General features: G+C 36.8%; 1 protein-coding gene across 2 annotated transcripts in view; it reads left to right on the top strand.

Annotated features, from left to right (window-relative positions):
- The window catches only part of AKAP6 (A-kinase anchoring protein 6), a 526,643-nt gene that overhangs the window by 456,605 nt on the left and 44,006 nt on the right, over positions 1–26,032 (top strand). For both annotated transcript variants that reach the window (XM_015143518.3, XM_077940883.1), the window contains exon 12: positions 7,724–7,939. In XM_015143518.3, coding sequence (XP_014999004.3) covers positions 7,724–7,939 — 216 coding nt within the window. The remainder of the gene's footprint in view (positions 1–7,723; positions 7,940–26,032) is intronic.

Consider the following 26,032-nt stretch of genomic DNA (forward strand, 5'->3'; position numbering starts at 1 on the left):
AGCGAGCGAGGGCTGCCAGCATGCTGTCACCTCTCAATATGTTTTCATTTCTCTTGGGTATGTATTCAAGAGGAAATTGCTGGATCATACAGAAATTCTATGTTTAACTTTTTGAGGAAATGTCATACGGTTTTCTCATGTGGCTGCACCATTTTGCAATCCCACTGATGGATGAGGGTTCCAATTTCTCCACATCCTTGTTAACACTTGTTATTTCCTTTTTAGCCATCCTACTAGGGGGTGAAGTAATATCTAATTATGCCTTACATTGGCATTTTTCTGATGACTGATTATGTTGAGCCTTTTTTAATTTTTTTGCCATTTGTATGTGTTTGGAGAAATGTCTATTCAAATACTTTGTCCATTTAAAAAATTGAGTTACAGGTCTCGAATTTTCTCCCATTCTGTGGTTTTTCTTTTCACTTTTTATGGTATACTTTGAAGTGCAAAAGCTTTAAATTTTGATGAAGCCCAAAAGTTGCATATACTTTTGTGTCATAAATAAGAAGCCATTGCCTACGAAGTCAAAAGCTGTTTCTATTTTTGATGTTATATCTACAAAACCATTGTCCCGAACATGATGAATATTTACCTCTATATTGTCTTCTAAGATTTTTATAGTTTTAGCTTTTACATTTAAGAGTATGACCCATTTTGTGTTAGTTTTGTAGATGGTGTGGAATAGGGGTTCAATTCATTCTTTGGCATGTGGATATCCAGTTGTCTCAGCACCATTTGTTGAAAAGACTATTCTTTCCTGACTTAATTATACCAGAGCTTTTTAATTTTACTTATTTTATTGAAAGGTATCCTATCTTTAATCTTTATTATGCCATAATTAACTGTAAAATAAGTCTTTTATGGCATAAATTAGTCTTGATTGTATGAACATTATCTTGTCTACGCTATTACACCATCAGAACACTAGGTGATATTTTGTTTCTACATTGAACTTGTTATTATGTGAAGTCACCTTCCCAGAGAAGCTTTATTGAAAACCCAAACTAAAATAACTCCCCAGCTATTTTTGTCATATTACCCTATTTTATTTTATAGCTTTTATCACTGTCTGATATTTTCTTGTATATTTCATGTTTTGTTTCCAGCCTCTCATCACTCACATGCATACAAATGTGAATGTAAGTTCTATGAAAGTAGACATTTTATGTATCTTGCTCACTGCTATATCCCCACCACTGAGAGCACTGCTTGGCAAATAAAAGGCACTCAATACGTACATTTGGATGGACAGATCAATACTCGAATATTGATTATTACCACACCCCACTTGAACTTCCATCTTGTTTTAAAATGTTACAAAAATTATGCCTTCTTGGTCTTTTAAAATGTGTGCTCCCCAACCTGTAATGCCTATCCTCTCTTCTCTCCACCTTTCTTACCTTCAGCAACTTTCACAGCCTGGTTCTAATACCATAAATCCTAATCTGTCTGCTCCAGTTAATAATGATCTTTTTTATTCTCAAACTCAGTGCCTATAGTTTAGCATATATATCAATCACACCTTACATTTGGGTCATGGCCTCACTATTCTCAAAGCACATTCACCTCCCTTACCTTATTTGGAACATACTACAACCTGATGGGTTAGGTCTTACCTAAAACCTTTGCCTTGTATTTATTTCTCTCACTTTGAGGAATCAGTCTTCTCTTTGCCACCAGCTCTTAAGAACAGGTACATTTTATTACATGCCTCTTATCCACTAACGCTAATTCTGTAATGAAAAGTATGAAGTTTGGCACATAAATGATGCCCAATAAATGCTTATTGCTATGAAAATTATCATTTCCAACCTTCCCCCACAAAACAATGATCTCAAAGCAGCCAGACAAATGCATCTTCTAAAGAAGCATAGAGGTACCAGTATAGCCTCTCATTTTTTCCACTTACTCTATTTCTTATTAGACTATAGCTTCAGGCATTAACATTATCTGTACCTGAATACCTTGTACCTTCCAACTAATCATCACTGTTTTGCTTTATTATGTGTGCTTTCTGGAAGCAGAGTTTCTTTTTAGCTTAGCACAATGCCATATGTATTAGAGTCATTAATTAGCAAATGACCTATTTGATAAAAATGACAAAAAAGAGTAAAATCACCAAATACTGGATCCAAATGACCTCATACGTAATTGCACTGGAAATTCTGGAGGTCATCAAGAAAATACTAGTAACATAAAGATATCACTGGATGAAAAGATCTATTCATTGATTCACTCATTTCAGTCATTTGATAAAAATGAGAAGTAATTGATCATCAACAATTGTGGTCCCTAGTCTCTTGGCTACCAATTTCACTCCAGAATTACAACGTAAAATTTCTATTAATATTTTTATACTTTAAAAAGTCTACTCAGCTAGATTAATCATCTTATCTAAAAACTAAGTTTCTTTATTTCCTGTAGACTAGTGTTCTCAAACTTTAGCATGTATTGGAATCACTTATAGGGCTCACTTCTTAAACCATAATTCATTGGGCATCACCCCAGAATTCCTGATTCAGAAGATTTATAGTAGCATCAGAGAATTTGTAGTTCTAAAGTTTCTGGGTGATGTGAATACTGCTTGGCCTGAGCACTGTACTCTGAGGACCCTTGTAGAAAATCTGGTCATAGGTAGCAGACAAAGAGCAGACAGCAAAACACGTGGAAAATTTTAGGAAACTGTTACAACTATGGGATGGAGCTGCTTTCTTGACTTTTTTTTTTTTTTTTTGAGACAGTGTCTGTCTTGAAGCCCAGGCTGGAGTGCAATGGCACGATCTCAGTCCACTGCAACCTCCACCTCCTGGACTCATGTAACTCTCCTGCTTCGGCCTCCTGAGTAGCTGGGATTACAGGCACCCACCACCACACCCAACTAATTTTTGTATTTTTAATAGAGATGGGGTTTCACCGTGTTGGACAGGCTGGTCTTGAACTCCTGACCTCAGGTGATCCACCTGCCTCCTCCTCCCACAGTGCTGGGATTACAGATGTGAGCCACTGCGCCTGGCCCCTCCTGATAATATTTAAACTGGAAGTCACCTGTGTTCGTTCATGCTTCCCTTCTCTCTGTATGTTTCCTCACTCCAACTAGATTGAAGGCAGGTACATAATCATATAGGGAGATTGTACCTTCTTTGTTGTGCTTGCCACATAGAAGCCATGCTCAACTGATATTAAACTGTTCATCAGTTTAGAAGGTGAAGTCTAAAAGTGGGAATTGCTTCATAGGCTGTTTTTTGTTGTTGTTGTTGTTGTTTTTTAATGTAACAGATCAGCTAAAGTCCCACCACTTTGTTCATATTGGCCTGCCTAATGATGTTTAATCAACCTACAAAGTTAAATTATGTAATAAATGTTGGAGACAAATTACTTTGGAGTTTCTCAGTTAAATTTGTTTCTTTCTGTTTTTAATATATACTTCGTTTTGGTGATTTCAAAGTATTATTTTCCTTCTCATCTCTCTTTTTTCCTAATCTGATTCTTTTTTTTTTTTTTTTTTTTTTTTTTTTTGAGACAGAGTCTTGCTCTGTCACCCAGGCTGGAGTGCAGTGGCATGATCTTGGCTCGCTGCAAGCTCCGCCTCCCAGGTTCACGCCATTCTCCTGCCTCAGCCTCCCGAGTAGCTGGGACTACAGGTGCCCCCTACCTCGCCCAGCTAATTTTTGTCTTTTTATTTTTTAGTAGAGACGGGGTTTCACCTGTTAGCGAGGATAGTCTTGATCTCCTGACCTCATGATCTGCCCGCCTCGGCCTCCCAAAGTGCTGGGATTACAGGTGTGAGCCACCGCACCCGGCCTCTGAACTGATTCTTACATCTCATTTGCTGTAACAGTTCTTGGTGTAAATGAAGTTGTTCTTTTATTATAAGCTTATTTATATCCTTTTATAAACTGTATGACATTAAATGTCAAGTATGTGTATACAAGTAAATATAAGTAAATATCTATGTAATATGTTTGCATATATGCACATATTTGATACATAATGAAGACTAAATACCAGTGTTGAAAGTCTTAACTTCAATGGTATTAAACTGAAGCCAATGTGAAGAATAATATTGCACATTTGTTCAATAATATGATTGGTTTAAACAGTTTGAAAAAGTGACAGAGGAAGTCAGTAGAGGAATAAAACCCAAGTAAACCAAAACACACCCCTGTGCATTGCCACTGGTAAATTGAAAATCAAATTGACAGTTTGCAAATGTGAAACAAAAGTCTTCAGCCTATTGGTAACTACCTTATAATGTGGATCAGAGATCATTATAAGGGGGGGAAAAGACAGATAATGACCTCCATACTAATAGATTTAACCTGGCAAGATGAAATTGCCTAAAGATTAGCAAATTATAGGCAAATATGAAAGCATTTGGAATCCCTTTCTTAGGCATATTGATAGTTGTGTTTTTCTTTCTTTTTAAATTTTGTTTCCCTCTTCTTTATAGTTTTCTGGGAAGGCAATATGACTTGTGTGGGAACCAACATGATCTCATTAGATGTTAAAGAAAATGCTTAAAAATGGCAATAATGAAAAGCATTTCAAACTTTTCTGTTTCCAACTTCCTTTTCTAACTGTTTCACTCTCTCTCCCCAACATACCAGGCATTCCCACTGCCAGAGGCTACTTACTTGTTTTCCATTTTAACATACCTCTCAGCCTTCTACCCATATAACCACCACTACCCATCTTAGTCCATCTGGTTCACACCATTCCCCTGAAGATTTCATTGACTCTTTTAATAGTAACTTGCACATACTTCTGTTAGCACCTTCCTCTCTGAAGTATACTTGATATTACACTTATTCGTATAGTTTACTTCCAGTAGACTCTCAACTCCTTAAGGGAAAAAGGGAACTTGCTCCTTTTTGAAGCCTTCGTTCCTGAAACAGTGCCTAGCATATGGAAAGTGCAGTACACGTTTGAGGAGATCAGGGAGGTAGGGATGTGTTTGTCTTATTTCTGTGCTTTACTTAGGTAACTTACCTTGAGTTTCTGTTTCAAAGCACATTTTCTCTGAAATGAAGCCAAAAATAGTTATAATAATTGTTTGTTAATATCTATGCATATTTATGGAAATAATATAAACTACTGATTCTAAGAAACATTGCCAGCAAATCTACTGACTTTATTTATTAAGCATTTGTGATTATAAATGCATATGTATATTTTAATGGCTGTCATGGAAGCCCATTTATGTAGAAGAATGTTATTTTATTAATTATATCTTCTAGGTATAAAAAAGTACTGAAAAATATGCTGGCCATGTAAAATTTCCAATTTTCCCCTCCTTTTTAAAAGTAGCATTATTTCCCAAGTGCACATGTAGGATAAATTTTTAATTCAGAATGTAGACTAAGCCCTTTGTTCATTTAAAGTAAAAAAACCAAAAAAAACAAAAAAAACCCTGCAGAATTGTGAATATCCAAAAGTCAGATATTGGATATCAACAGTAACTGCCTTCTCAGTTTTTAAACCACTGTATTCATCTTGATTGATTCAAATTAAGATAGGAGTGGGGATCACCTAGATACTTAAATACTGGATACATTCTAGATACTTACAAAAAAATTTATGGCCAGTGATCTTTATGAAGAATTTCTCCCAGCAACCTCACGTGTCCTGTTTCAGAACTTTGAAAATGCCTATAAGGTGAATGAAGTCTATTTGTGGTGCTTTGCAAATGTTACCTGATGTGGCCTGTGCTAACTCTGCACATATCTTTAGTGCCATCCATTGTAAATTTTCATTCAGCTAAGAACTTTGGGACTTTTTGTTGGCTTAAGAAATACAGTTATTATGCTAGTTAACTTTATTTTAAAGAGAGTTTTGCAGAATTCAGTTCTGTGGCACAGAAACATCTCTTTCGATTTTTCTAGGCCTTGACTCTTAACAAGTTAACAAAACAGAAACAAAACCCCAAATCCTTAATATTAATATTTAGAGTACTCACTTGGGCCAATTTCATTTAGCCATAATGTTATCTTGAAGTGTTTAATATTGGGCCCCAAATTGGCAGGTATTACGTGGCCTTCATAGTATGACTTGCCCAAGAGTTGTTCTAGAGCAAGAGATAAATTGAAGGGTGTGTGTGGATGTGTGTGTGTGTTTGTGTGTGTGAGAGAGAAGAGACAGAGAGGAAGAGAGAGAAAGAGAACATGCGTGTGGGGTTGAGGGGAGACATTTGACAGGGTTGTAGAAGAGATGGAAACAATGCCTGTTGTCTTAGTAGGCTTAAGTTTTATCTTTGAATGTCTTAGGCATTTCTCCTCATTCAGCACTGAACCAATTAGTAGCAGCAGTAAAGAAATTTGTCAGACATAGTGATTACATCAGGACTTATATAGGAAAACAGTAATGAACTCTAGGAAAATAAATAAGGATAAGTTCAAGAAACATAACTGAAACTGCTGCACTGGTATAAATTGAATAATAAAATTTCTAGTCATATTTTGCCGTAAATAGAGGTTTGGGAATTTGTCATTCTCTTTATTTAAAATTCAGAAATAGTAAAGGTACAGAGTTCTCTCATTTCAGAAATAATAGAATTCCAGCCATTACTGAGTTAGGGTCATTTAAATGGCTATAGCATGCATTGTATCAATAAGTGGAACATCTGTATGAAATGTCCACCTGCTGATCTAATACCCCCACTCCATGCACATTTCAGCGTACCACCCTTAATCATTTTAAGATTTCTTCTAATGAAGCCTTATCTAGATTAACATTTTAAGCACAAATACTTTCAGGCATTAAAACTCTCACACTAAATGAAATTGCATTGTCTTGTTTACCCTTGTTGATTAATAAGCAATCTGTTAACTGTTAGAACAGTCCAATTGTGGCAGTAGAAGATTAGTAATTCAGTGATGTTTGTGGATATAATCATCATTTCTCCTGAAGGCTCCGAATTAGAATATCACTTACATACTATCCGTAGGCAAAGAAAGGATATAATATTTTTAGACATGTGTACCCACTATTTTGCTTGAATCATTCAGTTTAGGGTCACTGCAGCAATACAAATGCTTCTGGGGGCAAAATGGTATTTTGATGCATGCATGTCCTTCTTAAATTGTGTGAATGTCTATTAAAAGAAACACGGCAACCAACAAATAGTGCAGTAATAATCCAGTATCTTAATTTTCGCTTTCAGAACATTATTGCTCTGTTAATCAAGCTTCGGAAGAGGAATATTTCTTATCTTTTTTTTCAGATAATAGATTTTATATATAAAAATTCTTTGCAATCTTATTTAACTTGTTCTCAGCCAGTAGAAAACTGAACTTTTTGCCTCCAAAGAATGTAGGAGTAAATTTGGAAAAATTCTATTTCTTTTCAGAGGATTTTTGTATCTTTTGTGTTTCCTTTGACCTTATGTCAAAGCATTTCAATCTGTTTGGCATTCGTCTGACCTAAGTGATTTATTTCATCAGACTGGAAATTGTTAATTACTCAGGTGTCAAGGGGGACCCTACATTTCAGAGGGATAAATCAGTGAAAAAGTGTGGAGGAATGGGATGCAGCTAAATTCTTTAGCATATTGGGCTTCTGTAGAAGGCCTCCATTCTAAAAGAGACATCAGAGCTCTTCTTATTGTCCTATTGTTGGTAGCTGAGTGTATCACTACAATTTGAAATTATGATGGAAGAAGGTGTTTCATGTTTTAGGGAACTTTGCCGTATAAACACTTATAGATTGGTTGCTCTCTATGTTGCAGTCCCTCTGTCGTGAAATCAAGCAACGACGTCGAGGAGTTGCCTCCATTCTGCGACTATGCCAGCATCTTTTGGATGACCGGGAGACTTGCAATCTGAATGCAGACCACCAGCCCATGCAGCTGATCATTGTAAATCTTGAAAGAAGGTGGGAAGCCATTGTCATGCAAGCCGTCCAGTGGCAAACACGTCTACAAAAGAAGATGGGAAAGGAATCTGTGAGTGATTTTTTTTTTAAGCATCATGGTCTCTCATTTTCTCAGACAAAAAATAATTCTTTCAGGCTTGGAAACTGTGTTCATCTTATAAACGGTTTTACTAACGAAGTGGTTTTGCCCTCTTACAAGTGGTTTTAAGTAACTAAAGCTAGTAGTTTTACTACTAACTAGCTGTCCACTAAATGAAACTCCATTTGTTGTAACACTGACATTTATTTGCCTTGCTAAAATGCTTTTAGTGTATCTCATTGTCTTTTTGAAAAAAATCACATGGAGGTTTTGCTTAACCTTACCAACCTAAGCCATTAATTCTTTCAATCATTCCTTCACTAACAATATTCATTAATCATACAATAACCCATGAATATTTTGCTAGAAAGTAGCTTAGTATTGTCAGAGCATTTGGAGCAATGTGTACGCTCTGCAGATAATACAATGAAATAAAGTATATTGTTTACCTTTCCCTGACATGACATAACATCATCTATTTGTACACTAATCTCCTAGTGTTCCTGCTTAGAGCTTCTTCTGATAGTTTCATTGCTGAGAATTGGCAAGTTTCCTCTTAGAGTTTTAATGCAGTGCTCAAAGTGGTGAGTAGAGATTCCTTTTAAGGATTTTCCAAATTGAGTATGGGTTTAAGCTGTTGCTAGATGAAGGAAATAGATATAACTAGAAGTTGTATCATTGTAATATACAATGCATATTTGTCCAGAGAGCCTTCATATCCTTTAAGAAAGGATTTATCGATAAAAAGATTGCATACTCCAAATGACCTTGAGGTCAGTGTCTATTAGTTGAAGGCCCAACTCCCATGTTTGACTTATATAAATGGAATACATACATACATACATATATACATAGAATGGGAAGTTTTCCTTATATGTTTATATTTTTCAGTTCTGTAACTTTGGAATGTTCAGGATCCAAAATTGAAAAATCAAATGTAAAAATCATGCTGCTGAAAAATTCTTTCCTCCTATGAATTCTGATTTTAACGAAGCCTTAATATCTGCTCTCTGATGTGTTTGGCACTTGGGACTGGGAACAGAAGGGACAATGAATCAGCAAGCCATCTAATTATTTTTGTATCTGTAGATATATTGAGTCTAGGGGGTGATTTTATCCTCAATAGTTCTGTTTAATTGTTTTAAGCTGAACTGTTAAATTTCTTAAGACTTCCAAGTTATTACTAGTAATCAGAGTCAACATAATTAGATGTCTTTTCTTGAAATGACCTGTTTATTGTAAAGCTATTTAGCTGGCATGTTTTTTGTTTGTTTTGAGAGTGTTTGGAGGGGCAGATGAGATTATTGTTATTACTTTCTATACTTTTAAGCCTGTAATAGTGGTAGTGGCCATAAGATATATGCAAAAATCAACTGCAGCAGGAAAAGTTGTGAAATTTTGGAAGCATTCAGGAGTCATGCTTTGGAGGAGTCAAAGTTGCGTTTCTTTGAGGATTTATTTGAAATCATATGATCAGGGGTTCTAGAGCAGTTCTCTGCAGACTACATGTAGACATTTTTATCCTATTTCTTTTTTTTTTTTTTTTTTTAAGGATGGGATCTTGCTCTATTTCCCAGACTGGGGTACACTGGCCTGATCATAGCTCACTGCAACCTCAAACTCCTGGGCTCAAGTATCCCCCCACCTCAGCCTCTCAAGTAGCTAGGACTACAGGCATGTGCCACCATACCTGCCTAATTTTTATTTTACTTTTTGTAGAGACATGGTCTCACTATGTTGCCCAGGCTGGTCTCAAATTCTTGGCGATCCTCCCACCTTGGCCTCCCAATGTGCTGGGATTGCAGGTGTAAGTCACTGCACTCAGCCTTTTATCCTACTTCTATGGTGAAGGCTAGCTTTAGCTTTGAGGAAACCCTGGCTGCTTCTTAAAGGTTCAAACTACTACATACAGGCAGATTCAAATTGCAAACAGAGAAAGGTGTTTCCTTTTGTTTACGTTGACTGCTGAATGTGTAGACTGGAAAAATGAAGGTAGCAAATAAGGTCCTTTCTGCTGAAAAAAAGTTGAAAATCACTGTTGGAAAAGGAATGAAGAGAGTGAACTAATGCCAGCAAATACTGTAAGCACAGGATACATCATTCAGTGGGAGATATTTCTCTGCTTCTTTTCTCTGTTGGTTGAGTGAAGAGTCCAAGTTGCTTTGAAGTTGCCAATGTGGGAGGCTGCCTTTGCAGATAATCAGAAACCTCTAAGTTGGCTCTTCAGTTATCATACGTCCCCATTCCCATTTCATCCTTGCTTGTGCATTGGGACTTTCACTTCTTGATATGGTTTGTCTGTGTCTCCAACCAAATCTCATCTTGAATTGTAGCTCCCATAATTCCCAGGTGTTATGGGAGGGACCCAGTGGGAGATAATTGAATCATGGAGGTGGTTTCCCCCATACTGTTTTGTGATAGTGAATAAGTCTCATGAAATCTGATGGTTCTATAAGGGGAAACCCCTTTCACTTGGTTGTCATTCTCTCTTGTCTGCTGCCATGTAAGATGTGCCTTTTGCCTTCCACCATGATTGTGAGGCCTCCCCAGCCACATGGAATTGTGAGTTCATTAAACCTCTTTTTCTCTATAAATTACTCAGTCTTGGATATGTCTTTATCAGCAGTGTGAAAACAGACTAATACACTGCTGTATTCCCCCAGGGCCTGGGAAATACTTGGACATAGTAGGTCTACAAATAAGTATTTGCTGAATGAATGAGTACATGTGTTCATTTAATAAATTTTGTTTCATTCTGGCATTTGATTTGGAGTTACTGTATATTCTAAATTTTTACATTTTTTCACAAAGTAGCTGAGTGTTATGTTTCTATAAGAACACCAAGAAGATGATCTTTAATCTGTCTTGTTTAATAAGGCTTCCCCAGACTCCCAGACCTGTTTCCTAAACTCAAGGAGACTGTCAGTCTCTGAGTGGAGTCTAAGGAGGCTAAAGTGGCTAACATTGCTACAGGGCAGAATGCCAGAGAGGAAAGGACTACACAGACTAGGCACACCGGAGATATACAGAGGGATGTTCTCAAGTACTCAGCAGAAGGAACCACCTAAAAGGATTAGAGGGAACAGTCCCTGGAGCTTGCACAGAGCTAGAAATGGTTCCTTTTCCCTCACTCGTAGTAGAAACCCTCATCATTCACAAGGCATGTGATAGGGTACCAAGAAAGGTTTTTGCCTTAGTAATGGGGCAAACTTAGACTAAGTGCTGCTGTGGTCTTACCCAAAAAAACTTAAAAGCAAGACCTGAAAGGACCAAACTGTTTCAAAGTAATTTTACTATACTCCCAGGACAAAGCTCAAGAATATTTATAGGAATACAAATACCCAGCATACAACAAGATAAAATTTATAAAATTTGTAGTGTCTGACATCCAGTCTAAACCTACCAGGAATGGAAAGAAGCAGGAATAGTCAGCTGATGAGGAGAAGAATATTAATCAATATAAACTGATCCAGAAATGTCACAGAGTATAGAATTGGTAGACAAAAACATTAAAAGTTATTATACCCACATTCCATATGTTCAAGCTGCTGGAAAATATACTGATCATATTAAGTAGAGACATTAAAAAAATCTCTACCTGAAATCACATTATAAAGAGGAAAGCTATCATTACTGAGATGAAAAATACACTGGATGAGATTAACAGCCAATTAGACATCACAGAAGAAATAATTTGTAAACCTGAAAACATAGCAATAAAAATTGTGCAAAATGAAGCAGAAAGAAAAAAAGACAAAACAAAATAAAAACAGAGCATCAGTGATTTCTGAGGTATCTTCAAGCAGCCTAATTGAAGATTAGAATTAGAATCCCATAATAAAAGGAAGGTGGAAGCTGGGTGCTGTTGCTCACATATGTAATTCCAGCACTTTGGTAGGCTGAAGTGGGAGGACTCCTTGAGGCCAGGAGTTCAATGACAACCTGGGCAACATAACGAGACCATGTTTCTACAAAACGATACAAAAAGTAGGCAGGCATGAAGACACATGCTTGCAGTCCCAGCTACTTGGGAAGCTGAGGCAGGAGGATCACTTGAGCCTGAGAGGTTGTGGCTGCAGTGAGCTGTGTTTGTGCCAGTGCACTCCAGCCTGGATGACAGAGTCAGACCCTGTCTCAGAAAAATAAAAATAGAAAGATAGTGGAACAAAATAACCTAGAATTATATATACAGAGAAAATATCATTCAAAAAGGAAGATAAAATAGTTTTCATTCATTAAAACCTGAAAATATTCATTACCCATGGACCTGTACCACAAGAAATGTGAAAGAGAGTCCTTCAACCAAATGGAAAATTCTATCAGATGGAAACCTGGAGAGGCACAAGGGAATGAAGAAGACTGAGAGTAACTGTGTGGGTTACTGTGAAATATTTTTTGTATTATTTAAATCTCTAAGTGGTAATAGGCTGCTTAAATCAAGTTAATAACAGCTTATTGTCTATGTATAACATATGTAGAAGTCAAATGTATGACAACAATATCACAATGGCCAGGAAGCAAGAAATGGAACTATGTGGTTTTTATTCTATGGGAGGTAGTATAATATCATTTAAAGTTTTTTTTTTGAAAAGGGGATTAAAGAAAAAAATAGACGTGTGATAAGATAAAATATATGCTTTTGGGTTTTTGTTTGTTTGTATTTTTAGATATGGGGTCTTACTCTGTTGCTCAGGCTGCAGTGCAGTGGCACAATCATGGCTCACTGTAGCCTTGACCTCCTGGGCTCAAGCAGGTCTCCTGCCTGAGCCTCCAAGTAGCTGAGAATACAGGAGCATGCCAGTATACCCAGCTAATTTTTCTTTTTCTGTAGAGATGGGATCTCGCTATGTTGCCCAGGCTGGTCTCAAACTCCTAGCCTCAAGCAGTCCTCCCACCTTGGCCTCCCAAAGTGCTGAGATTATAGGCATGAGTCATCATGCCTAGCTTATAACTCTTTAAAAACATAACAAAAAGCTATAATTAATAGGCCAACAGAGGAAATGAATAGAATCATTTAAAAAAAATAAAAGAAAAAGGGAATAAAAAATAGATACAATAAATAGAAGAATAGCAAAATGGAAGACTTAAAACAACTGCATAAATAATCCTGTTAAATGGGAATGGACTAAAAGCCCCAATTAAAAGGCAACAATTATCAGATTGGGTTTATAAAGCTCTACTAAGTTACATGTTGCCTATGAGAAACCCAATTTAGGCCAGATGTGGTGACTCACACCTGTAATTTCAGCACTTTGGGAGGCTGAGGCAGCAGGATCACTTAACCCCAGGAGTTTGAGACCAGCCTGGGCAACATGGTGAAACCCCGTCGCTACAGAAAAATAAAAATAAAAAATTAGCCGGGCATGGTGGCAGTGCACCTGTGGTCTCAGCTACCCACTACTCAGGAGGCTGAGGTGGGAGGATCACTTGCGCCCAGGAGGTTGAGGCTACCATGAACAGTGTTTGTGCCCCTGTACCCCAGCCTGGGCAACAGAGTGAGACTCTGTCTCAGCGCCAAAAAAAAAAAAAAGGAAACCCACTTTAAACATAAAGATATAATAAAGCAAAGAGATGGAAAAATATATATTAAGCTAACACAAACAGAGTTGGAGTGGCTGTGTTAATAGTAAACAATGTAGATTTCAGAGCAAAGAATATTACAAATTATAAAGAAGTGCATTCTTAATGATTAGATGCCAATTAATCAAGAGGACATAACATTACTAAATGTTTATGCTCTAAAACAGAGCTTTAAAATACATAAAGCAGAAATTGATACAACTGTGAGGAGACAAAAAAAAAAACAGACCATTTTGGGCAGAGATTCTAATACTTTTTCTTAATAGCTGATAGAGCAGAAAAGTCAGTAAAGATGTAAAAGACTTGGAATGATGGAATTATACTATAAAGCAATTTAATTGGCACTTAAAACACTCTATCCAAGGCTTTTATCAAAAGGACAATGAATAACAATTGTTGGTGAGGTGAGGGTGTAGAAAAAAGGGAACCCTTGTCCACTGTTGGTAGGAATGTAGATTGGTGTAGCCTCTGTGGGAAACAGTTTGGAGGTTCCTAAGGAAAGTGAAAATAGAACTACTATATGACCCAGAAATCTGTCTTGTGGATCTATACCCAAGAGAAATGAAATCGCTGCGTCATAAGGATGTCTTTACTCACATGCTCATTGCATCATTATTTATCATAGCCAAGATACGGGAACAACTGAAGTGTCCATTAGATGAATGGAAAAATAAATTGAAAAAAATATATATGTATATATACATGCTTATACACATACATACACACAATGTAATATTTGGCCTTAAAAAAAAAAGGAGATCCTGCTATTGGTGAAAACATGGATGAAACTGGAGGACATTACACGAAGTGAAATAAACCGGACACGGAAAGAAAAACATTACATGATCTCACTTATATATGGAATCCAAAAAGAAAAAAATGAAAGAAACAGAGAATCTAAAGGTACCAGAAATCAGGTACAAGGGAAATGGGATGATGTAGGTCAAAAGGTATGTAGTTTGAGTTATGGTCCGATTAAAAAATCTAGAGATCTAATGTACAATCTGAGATGATGGATATGTAAATTGGCTTGAATATAGAAGTCACTTCACTACATATATGAAAACATCATGTTGTACACAATATATACATGTAAAAATCAGTCATGCCATCCAGCAGCAGCAGAATATACATTCAATTGCACACCTAACATCTACTAAAACTCTCTTCTGAGCCACAAAACAAGTCTTAAATTTAAAAGAATTCAGCTAGGTGCAGTGGCTCATGCCTGTAAGCCCAGCACTTTGGGAGGCTAAAGCAGGAGGATGGCTTGAGCCTGAGACTAGCCTGAGCAATATATCAAGACTCCATATCTATTATTTTTTAATTAAAATAAGTCACATCATACAAAGTATGTTATTTGACTATAATAGAATTAGCTTAGAAATAAGTAATAGCAATATATTTGGAAAATCCTCAAATACGTGGAAGCTGAATAACACACTTATATACAACTCATGGGCCAAAGAAGAAATGAAAAGGAAATTAGAAAGTATTTTTAACTGAATAGTAACAAAATATTAAAATCTGTGGGTTGCCACCAAAACAATGATCTTAGTTTTCACCTTATGAAACTGGAAAAAGAAGACCAAATTAAACCCAAAGTAAATAGGAGAAAGAAAAGAATACAATTAGAGCAGAAATCAGTGAAATAGAAGACAGAAAAAGTAATAAAGAAAAAAATCAATGAAATGAAAAGCTGGGGTTATTTTTGAGAAGACTAATGAAATTGATAAACCTCTAGCCAGACTGATTGGGAGAAAAAAGAGAAGAAATAAATTATCAGTATCAGGAATAAGAGACAGACATCACTACAGCTTCTACTAATAGTAAAAGAAGACTATCAGCCAAGATCACGCCATTGCACTCCAGCCTGAGCAACAAGAGTGAAACTTAGTCTCAAAAAAACAAAAAACAAAAAAAAAAAAAAAAGGAGAGGTATGAAGATAATTTTATGAATAATCTTTTATCTACTAAATACATTGAGTCATTAGTTTAAAACCTCCCTAGAAAGAAAATTTTCAGACCTAGTTGGTTTCATAGGTGAGTTCTACCAAACATTTAAAGAATAAATAGTATTAATTTTATGCAAAGTTGTCCAGAAATTGAAAAGGAAAGAATATTTTTCATTCTCATTCCTTGGGCAAGCATTACCCAGATGTCAAAAAGACAATACAAGAAAACTGCTGGATGATATCCCTTATGAATGTCAATAAAAAGATTCTTAACAAAATTTTATCAAATCAAAAAGTATATAAAATAGAAACTACATCATGATATTGTGAGGTTTAGCCTAGAAATACAGAGTAGTTTAATACTTGAAAAAAATCGATGTAATTCATCATATTTGCACACTAAGAGAGGAAAACCATTTGATTATCTCAATGCCGAAAAAGCATTTGCCAAAATCCAGTATCCCTCTTGATAAAAACTCTCAGAAACCTAAGGAAACAATGTCCAGGTGTGGTGGCTCAAGCCTGTAATCCCAACACTTTGGGAGGCCGAGGTGGGTAGATCACTTGAGGCCAGGAGTTTGAGACCAGCCTGGCCAACATGACAAAACCCCATCTCTACTAAAAATAGAAAAACTTAGCTGAGCATGGTGGTGCGCACCTGTAATCCTAGCTACTTGGGAGACTGAGGCAGGAGAATTGCTTCAACCTGGGAGGCGGAGGTTGCAGTGAGCCGAGATCATGCCACTTTGTTCCAGCCTGGGTGACAGAGAGCAACTCTGTATCAATAAAAGGAAGGAAAGGAAGGAAGGAAGGGAGGGAGGGAGAGAGGAAGGGAAAGAAAAAGAAAGGAAGAAAGGAAGAAAAGACCTAAGGAAAAACTTAATAAAGGGGATCCACAGCTAATCAACAGTTAACATCATACTCAATAGTAAAAAATAGAATACTTCTCCTCTAAGATCAGGAATAAGGCAAAGAAGTACAATTTCACTGTTTCTATTAAAAATTGTATTGGAAGTTTTAGCCCGATCAATAAAGCAAGAAAAAGAATTTAAGACATACCATTTGGCAATTAAGAAGCAAAATTATTTTTACTCAGAGATTCCAACACCGTCTATGTAGAAACTGCTACAGAACTACAAAAAGATACTAAAACGAATAAGGGAATTTAACAAGGTTGTAGGACATAAAATCAATATATAAATGTCAATTATATTCTAGATACTATTGATAAATAATCATAAATTGAAATTTTTAAACATTCAATTTATAATATTAATAGTACATGAAATGCTTAGGGATGTATCTAGTGATAGATACGGAAGAACTGTATGCACACAGCTACAAAATACTGCTGAGAGAAATTATTAACAAATAATAACTAAATCAATAATAGACTATACTGAATTCATGGATCAGAGGACACAATATTAAGATATCAAATCTCCCGAAATTTATCTATAGAATTAATGTAATCCCAATGAAAATCTCAGTGTTTTTTTTTTTTTTTTTGGTAAAAATTTGTAAGCTGATTCTAAAATTCATTCGGAAATGCAAAGGACATAGAATACCCAAAGCAACTTTGAGAAAGATGAGTTAAATTGGAGGATTTATACCTCCTGATATCAAGAGTTATAATAAAGCTACAGTAGTCAAGAAAGTACGGCATTGCTGTCAAGGTCAACAAATACATCAATGGAACAGAATAAATATTTCAGAAATAGAGCTACACATAAATGGTCAATTGATTTTTAACAAAAGTACAAAGGCAATTCAATGGAGAAAGGATAATCTTTCAACAAATGATCCTGGAACAATTGAATTTCCATATGCACAGACATAGATTGATCTATATAATGTACCATATAAAAATTAGCCAAAATAAGTAATTGACCCAAATGTAAAATGTAGAAAATTTTAGAAAAAAAAAAATCATAGCATGAAATCTTTGTGATCACTGGAGCAATTACAAAGGGCAATGAGAAATCTTTTGAAAGTGATAGAAATATTCATGATCTTGTTTGTAGTGATCATTTTGTATGTGTATTCTTATATCAAAACATAAAATTGTACACTGTAATATGTATAATTTATTTAAATTATACCTCAATAAAACTGTTAAAAAAAAAAACACATATTCAGAATTTTAGTTACAAAGGAGTTGGTAGATTACCCTGAAGCCTGGCAGTGAGTATCACTGTCTTGGAATAAGTAAATGAAAATGGGCATTTCTTTTCTGAAGAACCAAACAATACTAATAACAGCTAACATATCGCACTTGATATATATCAGGCAATGTTAAGTCCTTTAAGGTTCTTAATAACCATATAATTTACGTGCCATTATCCTCCATTTTACAGAAGAAAAAATATTAAGGCAAAGAAAATTTCAGCAGCTTTTCCCGAGTTACCACCTGGTTTGTAACTCATTTGAGATTTGAACCTGGGAGTTCTGGCTTCAGAGTCAGTGTCCTGAATCAACATCCTAAACTGCCTCTCTAGGACAAAGCCTTCTTTAATGATAAGAATGGTACATATGCAGTCACTTTTAAATCAAGTAAATGAACAAGACTTTTATAAATACAAATTAAGTGACTTAGATTTGGAAATTAGGTGATTCTATTTTCAATATATTTTGGGAAGTTATGGATCAAATTTTCTTATCACATGTGACATATGGAGAAGTTTTAATTGTCAAAAATTATATCTAAATGGACTATGAAAAGCAATAATTTCTTATGAGAACTTTAAGAAAATGGAGTAAGCAAGCACTTTCCCTTTTAAAGTGCTGGAGAAAATAGAGAAGAGGATTTGGGCTGCTGTGTGAATTGGCTGACCACTGATAGTTCACTGACACTTATTTAAGCATTTCCTCGAAGTACATGGGACTTTCTTATTAAATTCACACATGCCTTACAGAAACTCATGACATTTATGGAATTTGTAGTAAGAAGGACAGTTTTCCAGCAGTGATTTGTATATACCACAAATCAAATTTCTCTTCTCAAATGCCATCTTAACAAACTTCTCTACTGAACAGGTTCAGTCTAGTATACACAATTTCCTCAGGGGAATCTGCATAATTGCTATCACAAGAGGGTGTTAGACGTTGTGAGGAGACATGTTTCTCAGTTTTTAATTTTTTTCCATATTAGTTTTATTTGTCTAATTTACTGCTGAAGATCCCTCTAAAAAGCCATGTGGCATATCTTAAGTGTCACTCACCAAGAGAGTCGGGCTGTTGTATTACTTGCTAACAGCATTGAACATGTACTGTTTCTCAGTTGCTGTGTTACCACTTTTAATACATTGTGTTATTTAATCTTCATAACAACTGAAGATGAAGAAACTAAATTTTTGGTAGATTAAATAAATTATACAAAGTTATATAGCCAGCAGGTAGAGAAAGATGTGGATGCAGGCATATCAGACTCCAAGATGTAAAGTTCTTTTAGCTCTTAAAGGGTTTATTGATAACGATTTCTTGCCTTTCTTCCCACTAAGACTACTTTGGTTGTTTAGCATATCTGTGTTAATGATTTATATTTTTATTCTTTTTATTGGAGACTGCCTGGAATTCCTTTTTGAATTGAATACAAGAAGAATCATATAAATGATTGATAGCACAGTAATTTTCGTTAATATACTATTTTCATTAGTCAGTTCTAAGGACTTTTGCATGACATATTAAAGATCTGCAGACTCAAGTTAGACTGGATTGAATTAGAGAACACCATTTGGAAATAAATCCAATGCTTCCCTCCATACTTGTTCGTTGGCTCTTTTTTCTCTATTACATGTCCTTCCAATGAAAATTGGCTCTTACATAAAGAGTTGGATTCATCAGAAGAAACACATGAATAGAGTTAACTATTGGTATTATTTGGAAAAATTTCAAACCCAAGAATGAGAAATAACTAAATAAAGAAGGTAAATCTTGAGAGGGAAAACATTTCTTTTAAATAATTGAAGTTAAAAATTAAATTTTGAATTGAGAAAGTTTAAATAATTAAATGATAAGTTACAGTTTAGATCTTTTTTATTTTTTATTATTTTTTGTTGTTGTTGTTGAGACAGAGTCTTGCTCTGTCGCCCAGGCTGGAGTGCAGTGGCACAATCTCACCTCACTGCAAGCTCCGCCTCCCAGGTTCCCGCCATTCCCCTTCCTCAGCCTCTCGAGTAGATGGGACTACAGGCGCCTGCCAACACGCCCGGCTAATGTTTTGTATTTGTTAGTAGAGACAGAGTTTCACCATGTTAGCCAGGATGGTCTCAATCTCCTGACCTCGTGATCCGCCTGCCTCAGCCTCCCAGAGTGATGGGATTACAGTTGGGAGCCACAGCGCCCAGCCTACAGTTTAGATTTTTAATATGTATTTTTATGAATGAAATACTTTGGATAATGGCATCATATATGATCATTCAATGTTTTTTACTTTTAAAATATTATCAAAAGTAATAGAATGAGTCCTATGTAAAACTCTCTTGAGTTTCCTGTTGGCAATTTTCTTGAATCCAAAGACAAAATTGAAGGGAAAAATGATCTGACAGTTAATATATGTGTGAATCTTATTTGGACAAGTACTTGCAAAGTGTTGTAAATATAAGGCTCTTTGAGTGTTGGTTGAAAATAGTATGGGATTTTGCCATAAATATCCTTGCTCTGCCAGTCTTTGAAAGATCTTTGTACAGGACAACTTCTTTCTCTCACAACTTTCCCAGTTCAGATTCTTACATCATCTGCACCATATAAATGAATGCTATACTTATTTGGAGACAGTCAAACCAACCAAGACATAAACTAATAAGTAAAAGGACACAAATTTCTCTTTAGTTTTCAGAAATATGAGAATGTGATTTAAAAAAATAACTGGTGAAGACACAGGTATCATTCTCAGAAAATGAAAATGTTTTGACAAAGTGTTGTATTACATTTATTGATGATGTCCCCAAGTAATGTCCAATTCAATCCTCGATTTTTTAAGAAAATGTTCTGGGGTCATTTCTAACAACTGAGGACGCCACTGCCCTTGAGTGGGTGCATCTGGGGAGACAGTAACAATGCATGAAACAACCCTGTATGCAGACAGATTTTTCCACAAATGCCAGCAGCGTCCCCATTGGAAAACACTTTGCTCTGTAACCATTTTGGTGCACTCTTACTTTCATGTTCATGCTGAGGACAGATCTCTGATAATATACATCTGTAAAGTACTCAATACAGCTCTACTTAGCCCTCGGAGGGACCCAAACCTTTATCTTAAGAGCAAGAAAAATTTACCTTTCCTATCTGTTTCCTTACCTCTCTAACTCTCATATAAGTCTTCTGAATGGTCCTATCACTGTTTTCTGATTTCAGACAAGTAGTTATCAGTAGCAAGTAAATTATTCTTGCTTTTCAAGTAAATGTTTTAAACAGAAATAATTTGGATTCCTTTGAAATATTTTTATGTCAATGAGTGTGTTTTTGAATCCTTTGTGAATTTAGGGTTTTAAGTTTTTATTCTTTTTACAAATGTATTTTTTTCTTTTGCCCTGGCACTCCAGAACTCCAACATTGAAAACAGAACGTTGTGTCCAGAGAAACCTTACACATTTATTGGCCCCAAAAGTACATAACACATCTAGCCACATAATTGAAAATAATAAGGCCACGATAAATGGGATGGCCCCAGGGTAAAACACCCAAAGGATTCAATTGGTGTCATTTCGCATCAATGTCCATGCATCATGGTAATTGAGGTAACATAACCAATTACCACATTTTAATTAGAGTTCTAAGAACTCGAGGAAATTTGTAATGATCAGACAGCTCACTTTACAAAAGAAAAGAAAGAAACAATGAAAGGAAGGGGAGGAACCCCACACTTTTTCTGCCTCTCAATCTTATTATTTGGTGATGCATATATTAAGATAAATAGCATTCTTATCCTAATCTGACTAATGATTTCAGAAATTTATGACCAAAGAAATTCTCTAGATTGTGACCTTGGCTTATAATTTCATTTTCCATCTAGGTGTACCTCAACATTGTAAGTTGGGGATTCATTCTAAGTTTTTAAGTCAGTGTCTGAACACAGTGACACATTATTAAATACATATTTATCTGGGTTTGGTTGCTGAACAAAAATAGATCTAGATTTCACCCCCCAAAAAATTAAAAGCAAACAGAATTACTACATTTAGAAAATAATTTTGACTTGTGGCAATTATTTTTATAAGGCTAGAGTTTAAGTGAAAAACCTCCTGTAAAATTTTAGTGCTGCTACATAATCAAGTAATTATGTAATTACTTGTACTTAATTACTTACAAGAGAGATCGCTGTTAAAAAAAAAAGTCTTTATACATGTCAAAAACAGCTCTCTTCTTTAGAGTATTTCTAGATAAGCTTCAAATACCAAAAAGCTCTTTTAAAGTAATCTCCAATAAATTTATTTTTCTTTCATAAATCCCTTACCATTTTTTTCAAATATATGAAAGTATATTACATAGAGATCTACATGCCCTCCCTCCTGTTTCCACTTATTACAGCCAAAAACAAACCTGTCATTCCAAATCCTTGGGAGGCTGAAACAGGAGGACTGCTTGAGCCTACGAGTTCAAGGATGCAATGAGCTGTGATTATACCACTTCATTCTAGCCTGGGCAACAGAGTGAGACCCCATCTCAAAAAAGAAGGTGGGAAGGAAGAAATAATTTTTGAATTACACATGAAGGGCTTGATATTAAATATAAGAATATAAGACATGTATCCTTAATGTGACAGTTTCCAGTAGACAGAGTAGATTTTCAAGAAAGCTGGGAATTTTCTTGAGTATTAGAATATGGTGATTAAGAGCTGGGGCCAGACTCTCTCTCACTTAGTAGCTGTGTGATCATGGCAAATTATTTAACTTCTGTGTGGCTCAGTTTCTTCATCTGTAAGATAGAGATAACAATGATAAACTATAAAAACCCTAGAAGGGAAAGTCAAGATGGCCAATTAGAAGCATTTGTGGTCTGTGGCCTGTGAAACTCACGGAAAGGAATGAAAAGGGGCAAGGGAATTCAGCACCTTCAACTTATATATCCAGGATCTCACATTGGAACTAACTAAGCAAACAACTCAACCCATGCAGAATGAAGAAAAGCAGGGGGTGAGGGCAACAGCCCACCTGGGAGTGGCACGGAGCCAAAGGAACCCCCACCCTCAGCCAAGGGAAGCAGTGAGTGAGTGTGCAACCCCACCCAGGAAACCATGCTTCTCCCATGAATCTTTGCAACTGGCAAATCAGGAGATCCCCTTGTGAGCCCACATTACCAGGTCTTTGGGTCCAAGACACAGAGCTGTGTGGAGTCTCAGCAGAGCAGCCACTCAGGCACAAATAGAGACCCGGGAGTTTTACAATTCTGGCCCTGGCCTCCCTGGCAAGGCAGGAAATCCATCCATACATATCCCTAGGAAGGATGCTGAATTCAGGGAGCCAAGCAGTGTCATTCTGCGGACCCCACTTCCACAGTACCTCACAAGTTAAGACCTACTAGCTTGGAATTTCAGTCAGCCAACAACAATGGGCTGGAGTCTGACTGAGACAGGACCAAGTTCCTGTGGGGAGGGGCAGCCACCATCTATGTGGTTCAGTAGACTCAGCCATTCCAGCCTGCCGCCTTTGGAGAAAACAAACCATATGAACAAGGAAGGGTCCTCTACAGTGCAGCACACCTGCCTTGTCAGATCATGGCCAGACTGCTTCTTTAAGCAGAACCTCAATCCGTTCCTCCTCGCTGGGTGAGATCTCCCTGTAGAGGCTTTGGCCACTCCAGCAAGGGTTCTACAGACAGAGCTCTGATCTCTCCCTGGGATGGAGCTCCTGTGCGTAGGGGCAGCCGCCATCTCTGCAGTTCAGTTGACTCAGCCATTCCAGCCTGCCAGCTTTGGAGAATACAAACTGTCTGGACGAGGAAGGGTCTCTCCGAATGCAACACACCTGCTCTACCAAACAGCAGCCAGATTGCTTCTTTAAGTAGATCCCTGATCCCATTCCTCCTGACTGGGTGAGACCCCAACAGGGATCTCCAGCCACCTTCTACAGGTGTGTTTGGGCCGGCAACAGGTCAGTACCCTACTGGAATGGAGCTTCCAGAGGAAGGAGCTGGCTGTCATCTTTGCTGTTTCACAGCCTTCACTGGTGATACCTCCAGGTACAGGAAAAGACGAGCCAACTAGGGCCTGGAGTAGACCCCCAGCAAACCACAGCAGCCCTGTGCTAGAGTGGCCTGACCATTAAAAGAAAAACGAACAGAAAACAACAATATCAACAATAAGACCCCACAAAAACCCCATTCAAAGGTTAGTATCCTCAAAGATCGAAGGTAGATAAACCCACAAAATGAGAAAGAATTGATGCAAAAATACTGAAAACTCAAAAAGCCAGAGTGCCTCTTCTCCATATGACTGCAGCACCTCTCCAGCAAGGGCACAGAACTGGGCTGAGGCTGAGATGGTTGAATTGACAGAAGTAGGCTTCAGGAGGTGGGTAATAATGAACTGAGCTACAGAAGCATGTTGTAACCCAATGCAAAGAAGCTAAGAATCGTCACAAAACAGTATAGGAGCTGAAAGCCTGAAAAGCCAGTTTAGAGAGGGACATAACTGACCTAATGGAGCTGAAAAACACAACATGATAACTTCACAATGCAATCACAAGTATCAATAGCAGAATAGACCAAGTGGAGGAAAGAATCTCAGAGCTTGAAGACTATCTTTCTGAAATAATACAGGCAGACAATAATAGAGAGAAAAGGAATGAACAAAACCTCGGAGAAATATGAGATTATGTAAAGAGACTGAATCTACAACTGATTGGGGTACCTGAAAGAGACAGGGAGAATGGAACCAAGTTGGAGAACATGCTACAGGCTATCATCCAGCAGAACTTCCCCAACCTAGCAAGGCAGGTCAACATTCAAATTCAGGAAATGCAGAGAACCCCAGTGAGATATTCCATGAGAAGATCAACCCCAAAACACATAATCATCAGATTCTCCAAGATCAAAATAAGGGAAAAAATGTTAAGGGCAGCCAGAGAGAAAAGCCAGGTCACTTACAAAGGAAACCCATCAGACTAACAGTAGACCTCTCAGCAGAAACCCTACAAGTCAAAAGAGATTGGGGGCTAATATTCAACATTCTTAAAGGAAATAATTTTCTTTTCTTAATTAATTTATTTATTATACTTTAAGTTCTGGGATACATGTGCAGAACATGCAGGTTTATTACGTAGGTACACATGTGCCGTGGTGGTTTGCTGCACCCATCAACCTGTCATCTAGATTTTAAGCCCCTCATACATTAGGTGTTTGTCCTAATGCTCACCATCCCCTTGCCCCCGACTCCCTGACAGACCCTGTTGTGTGATGTTCCCCTCCCTGTGTCCATGTGTTCTCATTGTTCAACTTCCACTTGTGAGTGAGAACATGTGGTTTTTGGTTTCCTGTTCTTGTGTTAGTCTGCTGAGAATGATGGTTTCCACCTTCATCCATGTCCCTGCAAAGGACATGAACTCATTCTTTTTTATGGCTGCATAGTTCCATGGTGTACATGTGCCACATTTTCTTTATCCAGTCTATCATTGATGGGCATTTGAGTTGGTTCCAAGTCTTTGCCATTGTGAATAGTGCTGCAATAAACATTAAACATATGTGTGCTTGTGTCTTTATAGCAGAGTGATTTATAATCCTTTGGGTATACACCCAGTAATGGGATTGCTGGGTCAAATGGTATTTCTGGTTCTAGATCCTTGAAGAATCACCACACTGTCTTCCACAATGGTTGAACTAATTTACACTCCCACCAACAGTGTAAAAGCATTCCTATTTCTCCAGAGCCTCTCCAGCATCTATTGTTTCCTGACTTTTAATGATCACCATTATAACAGGCATGAGATTGTATCTCACTGTGGTTTTGATTTGCATTTCTCTAATGACCAGTGATGATGAGCTTTTTTTCATATGTTTGTTGGCTGCATAAATGTCTTCTTTCGAGAATTGTCTGTTCATATCTTTCATCCACTTTTTGATGGGGTTGTTTGGTTTTTTCTTGTAAATTTGTTGAAGTTCCTTGTAGATTCTGGATATTAGCCCTATTAGTCAGATACATATATTGCAAAAATTTTCTGCCATTCTGTAGGTTGCCTGTTCACTCTGATGATAATTTCTTTTGCTGTGCAGAAGCTCTTTAGTTTAATTAGACCCCATTTGTCAATTTTGGCGTTTGTTGTAATTGCTTTTGGTGTTTTAGTTATGAAGTCTTTGCCCATGCCTATGTCCTGAATGGTATTCCCTAGGTTTTCTTCTAGGATTTTTATGGTGTTTGGTTTTATGTTTAAATCTTTAGTCCATCTTGAATTAATTTTTGTATAAGATGTAAGGAATGGGTCCAATTTCAGTTTTCTGCACATGGCTAGCCAGATTTCCCAGCACCATTTATTAAATAGGGGATCCTTTCCCCATTGCTTCTTTTTGTCAGGTTTGTTCAAGATCAGATGGTTTTAGATGTGTGGTGTTATTTTGA

Source organism: Macaca mulatta, chromosome 7 (assembly GCF_049350105.2).
Source record: "Macaca mulatta isolate MMU2019108-1 chromosome 7, T2T-MMU8v2.0, whole genome shotgun sequence".
Taxonomy (NCBI): Eukaryota; Metazoa; Chordata; class Mammalia; order Primates; family Cercopithecidae; genus Macaca; species Macaca mulatta.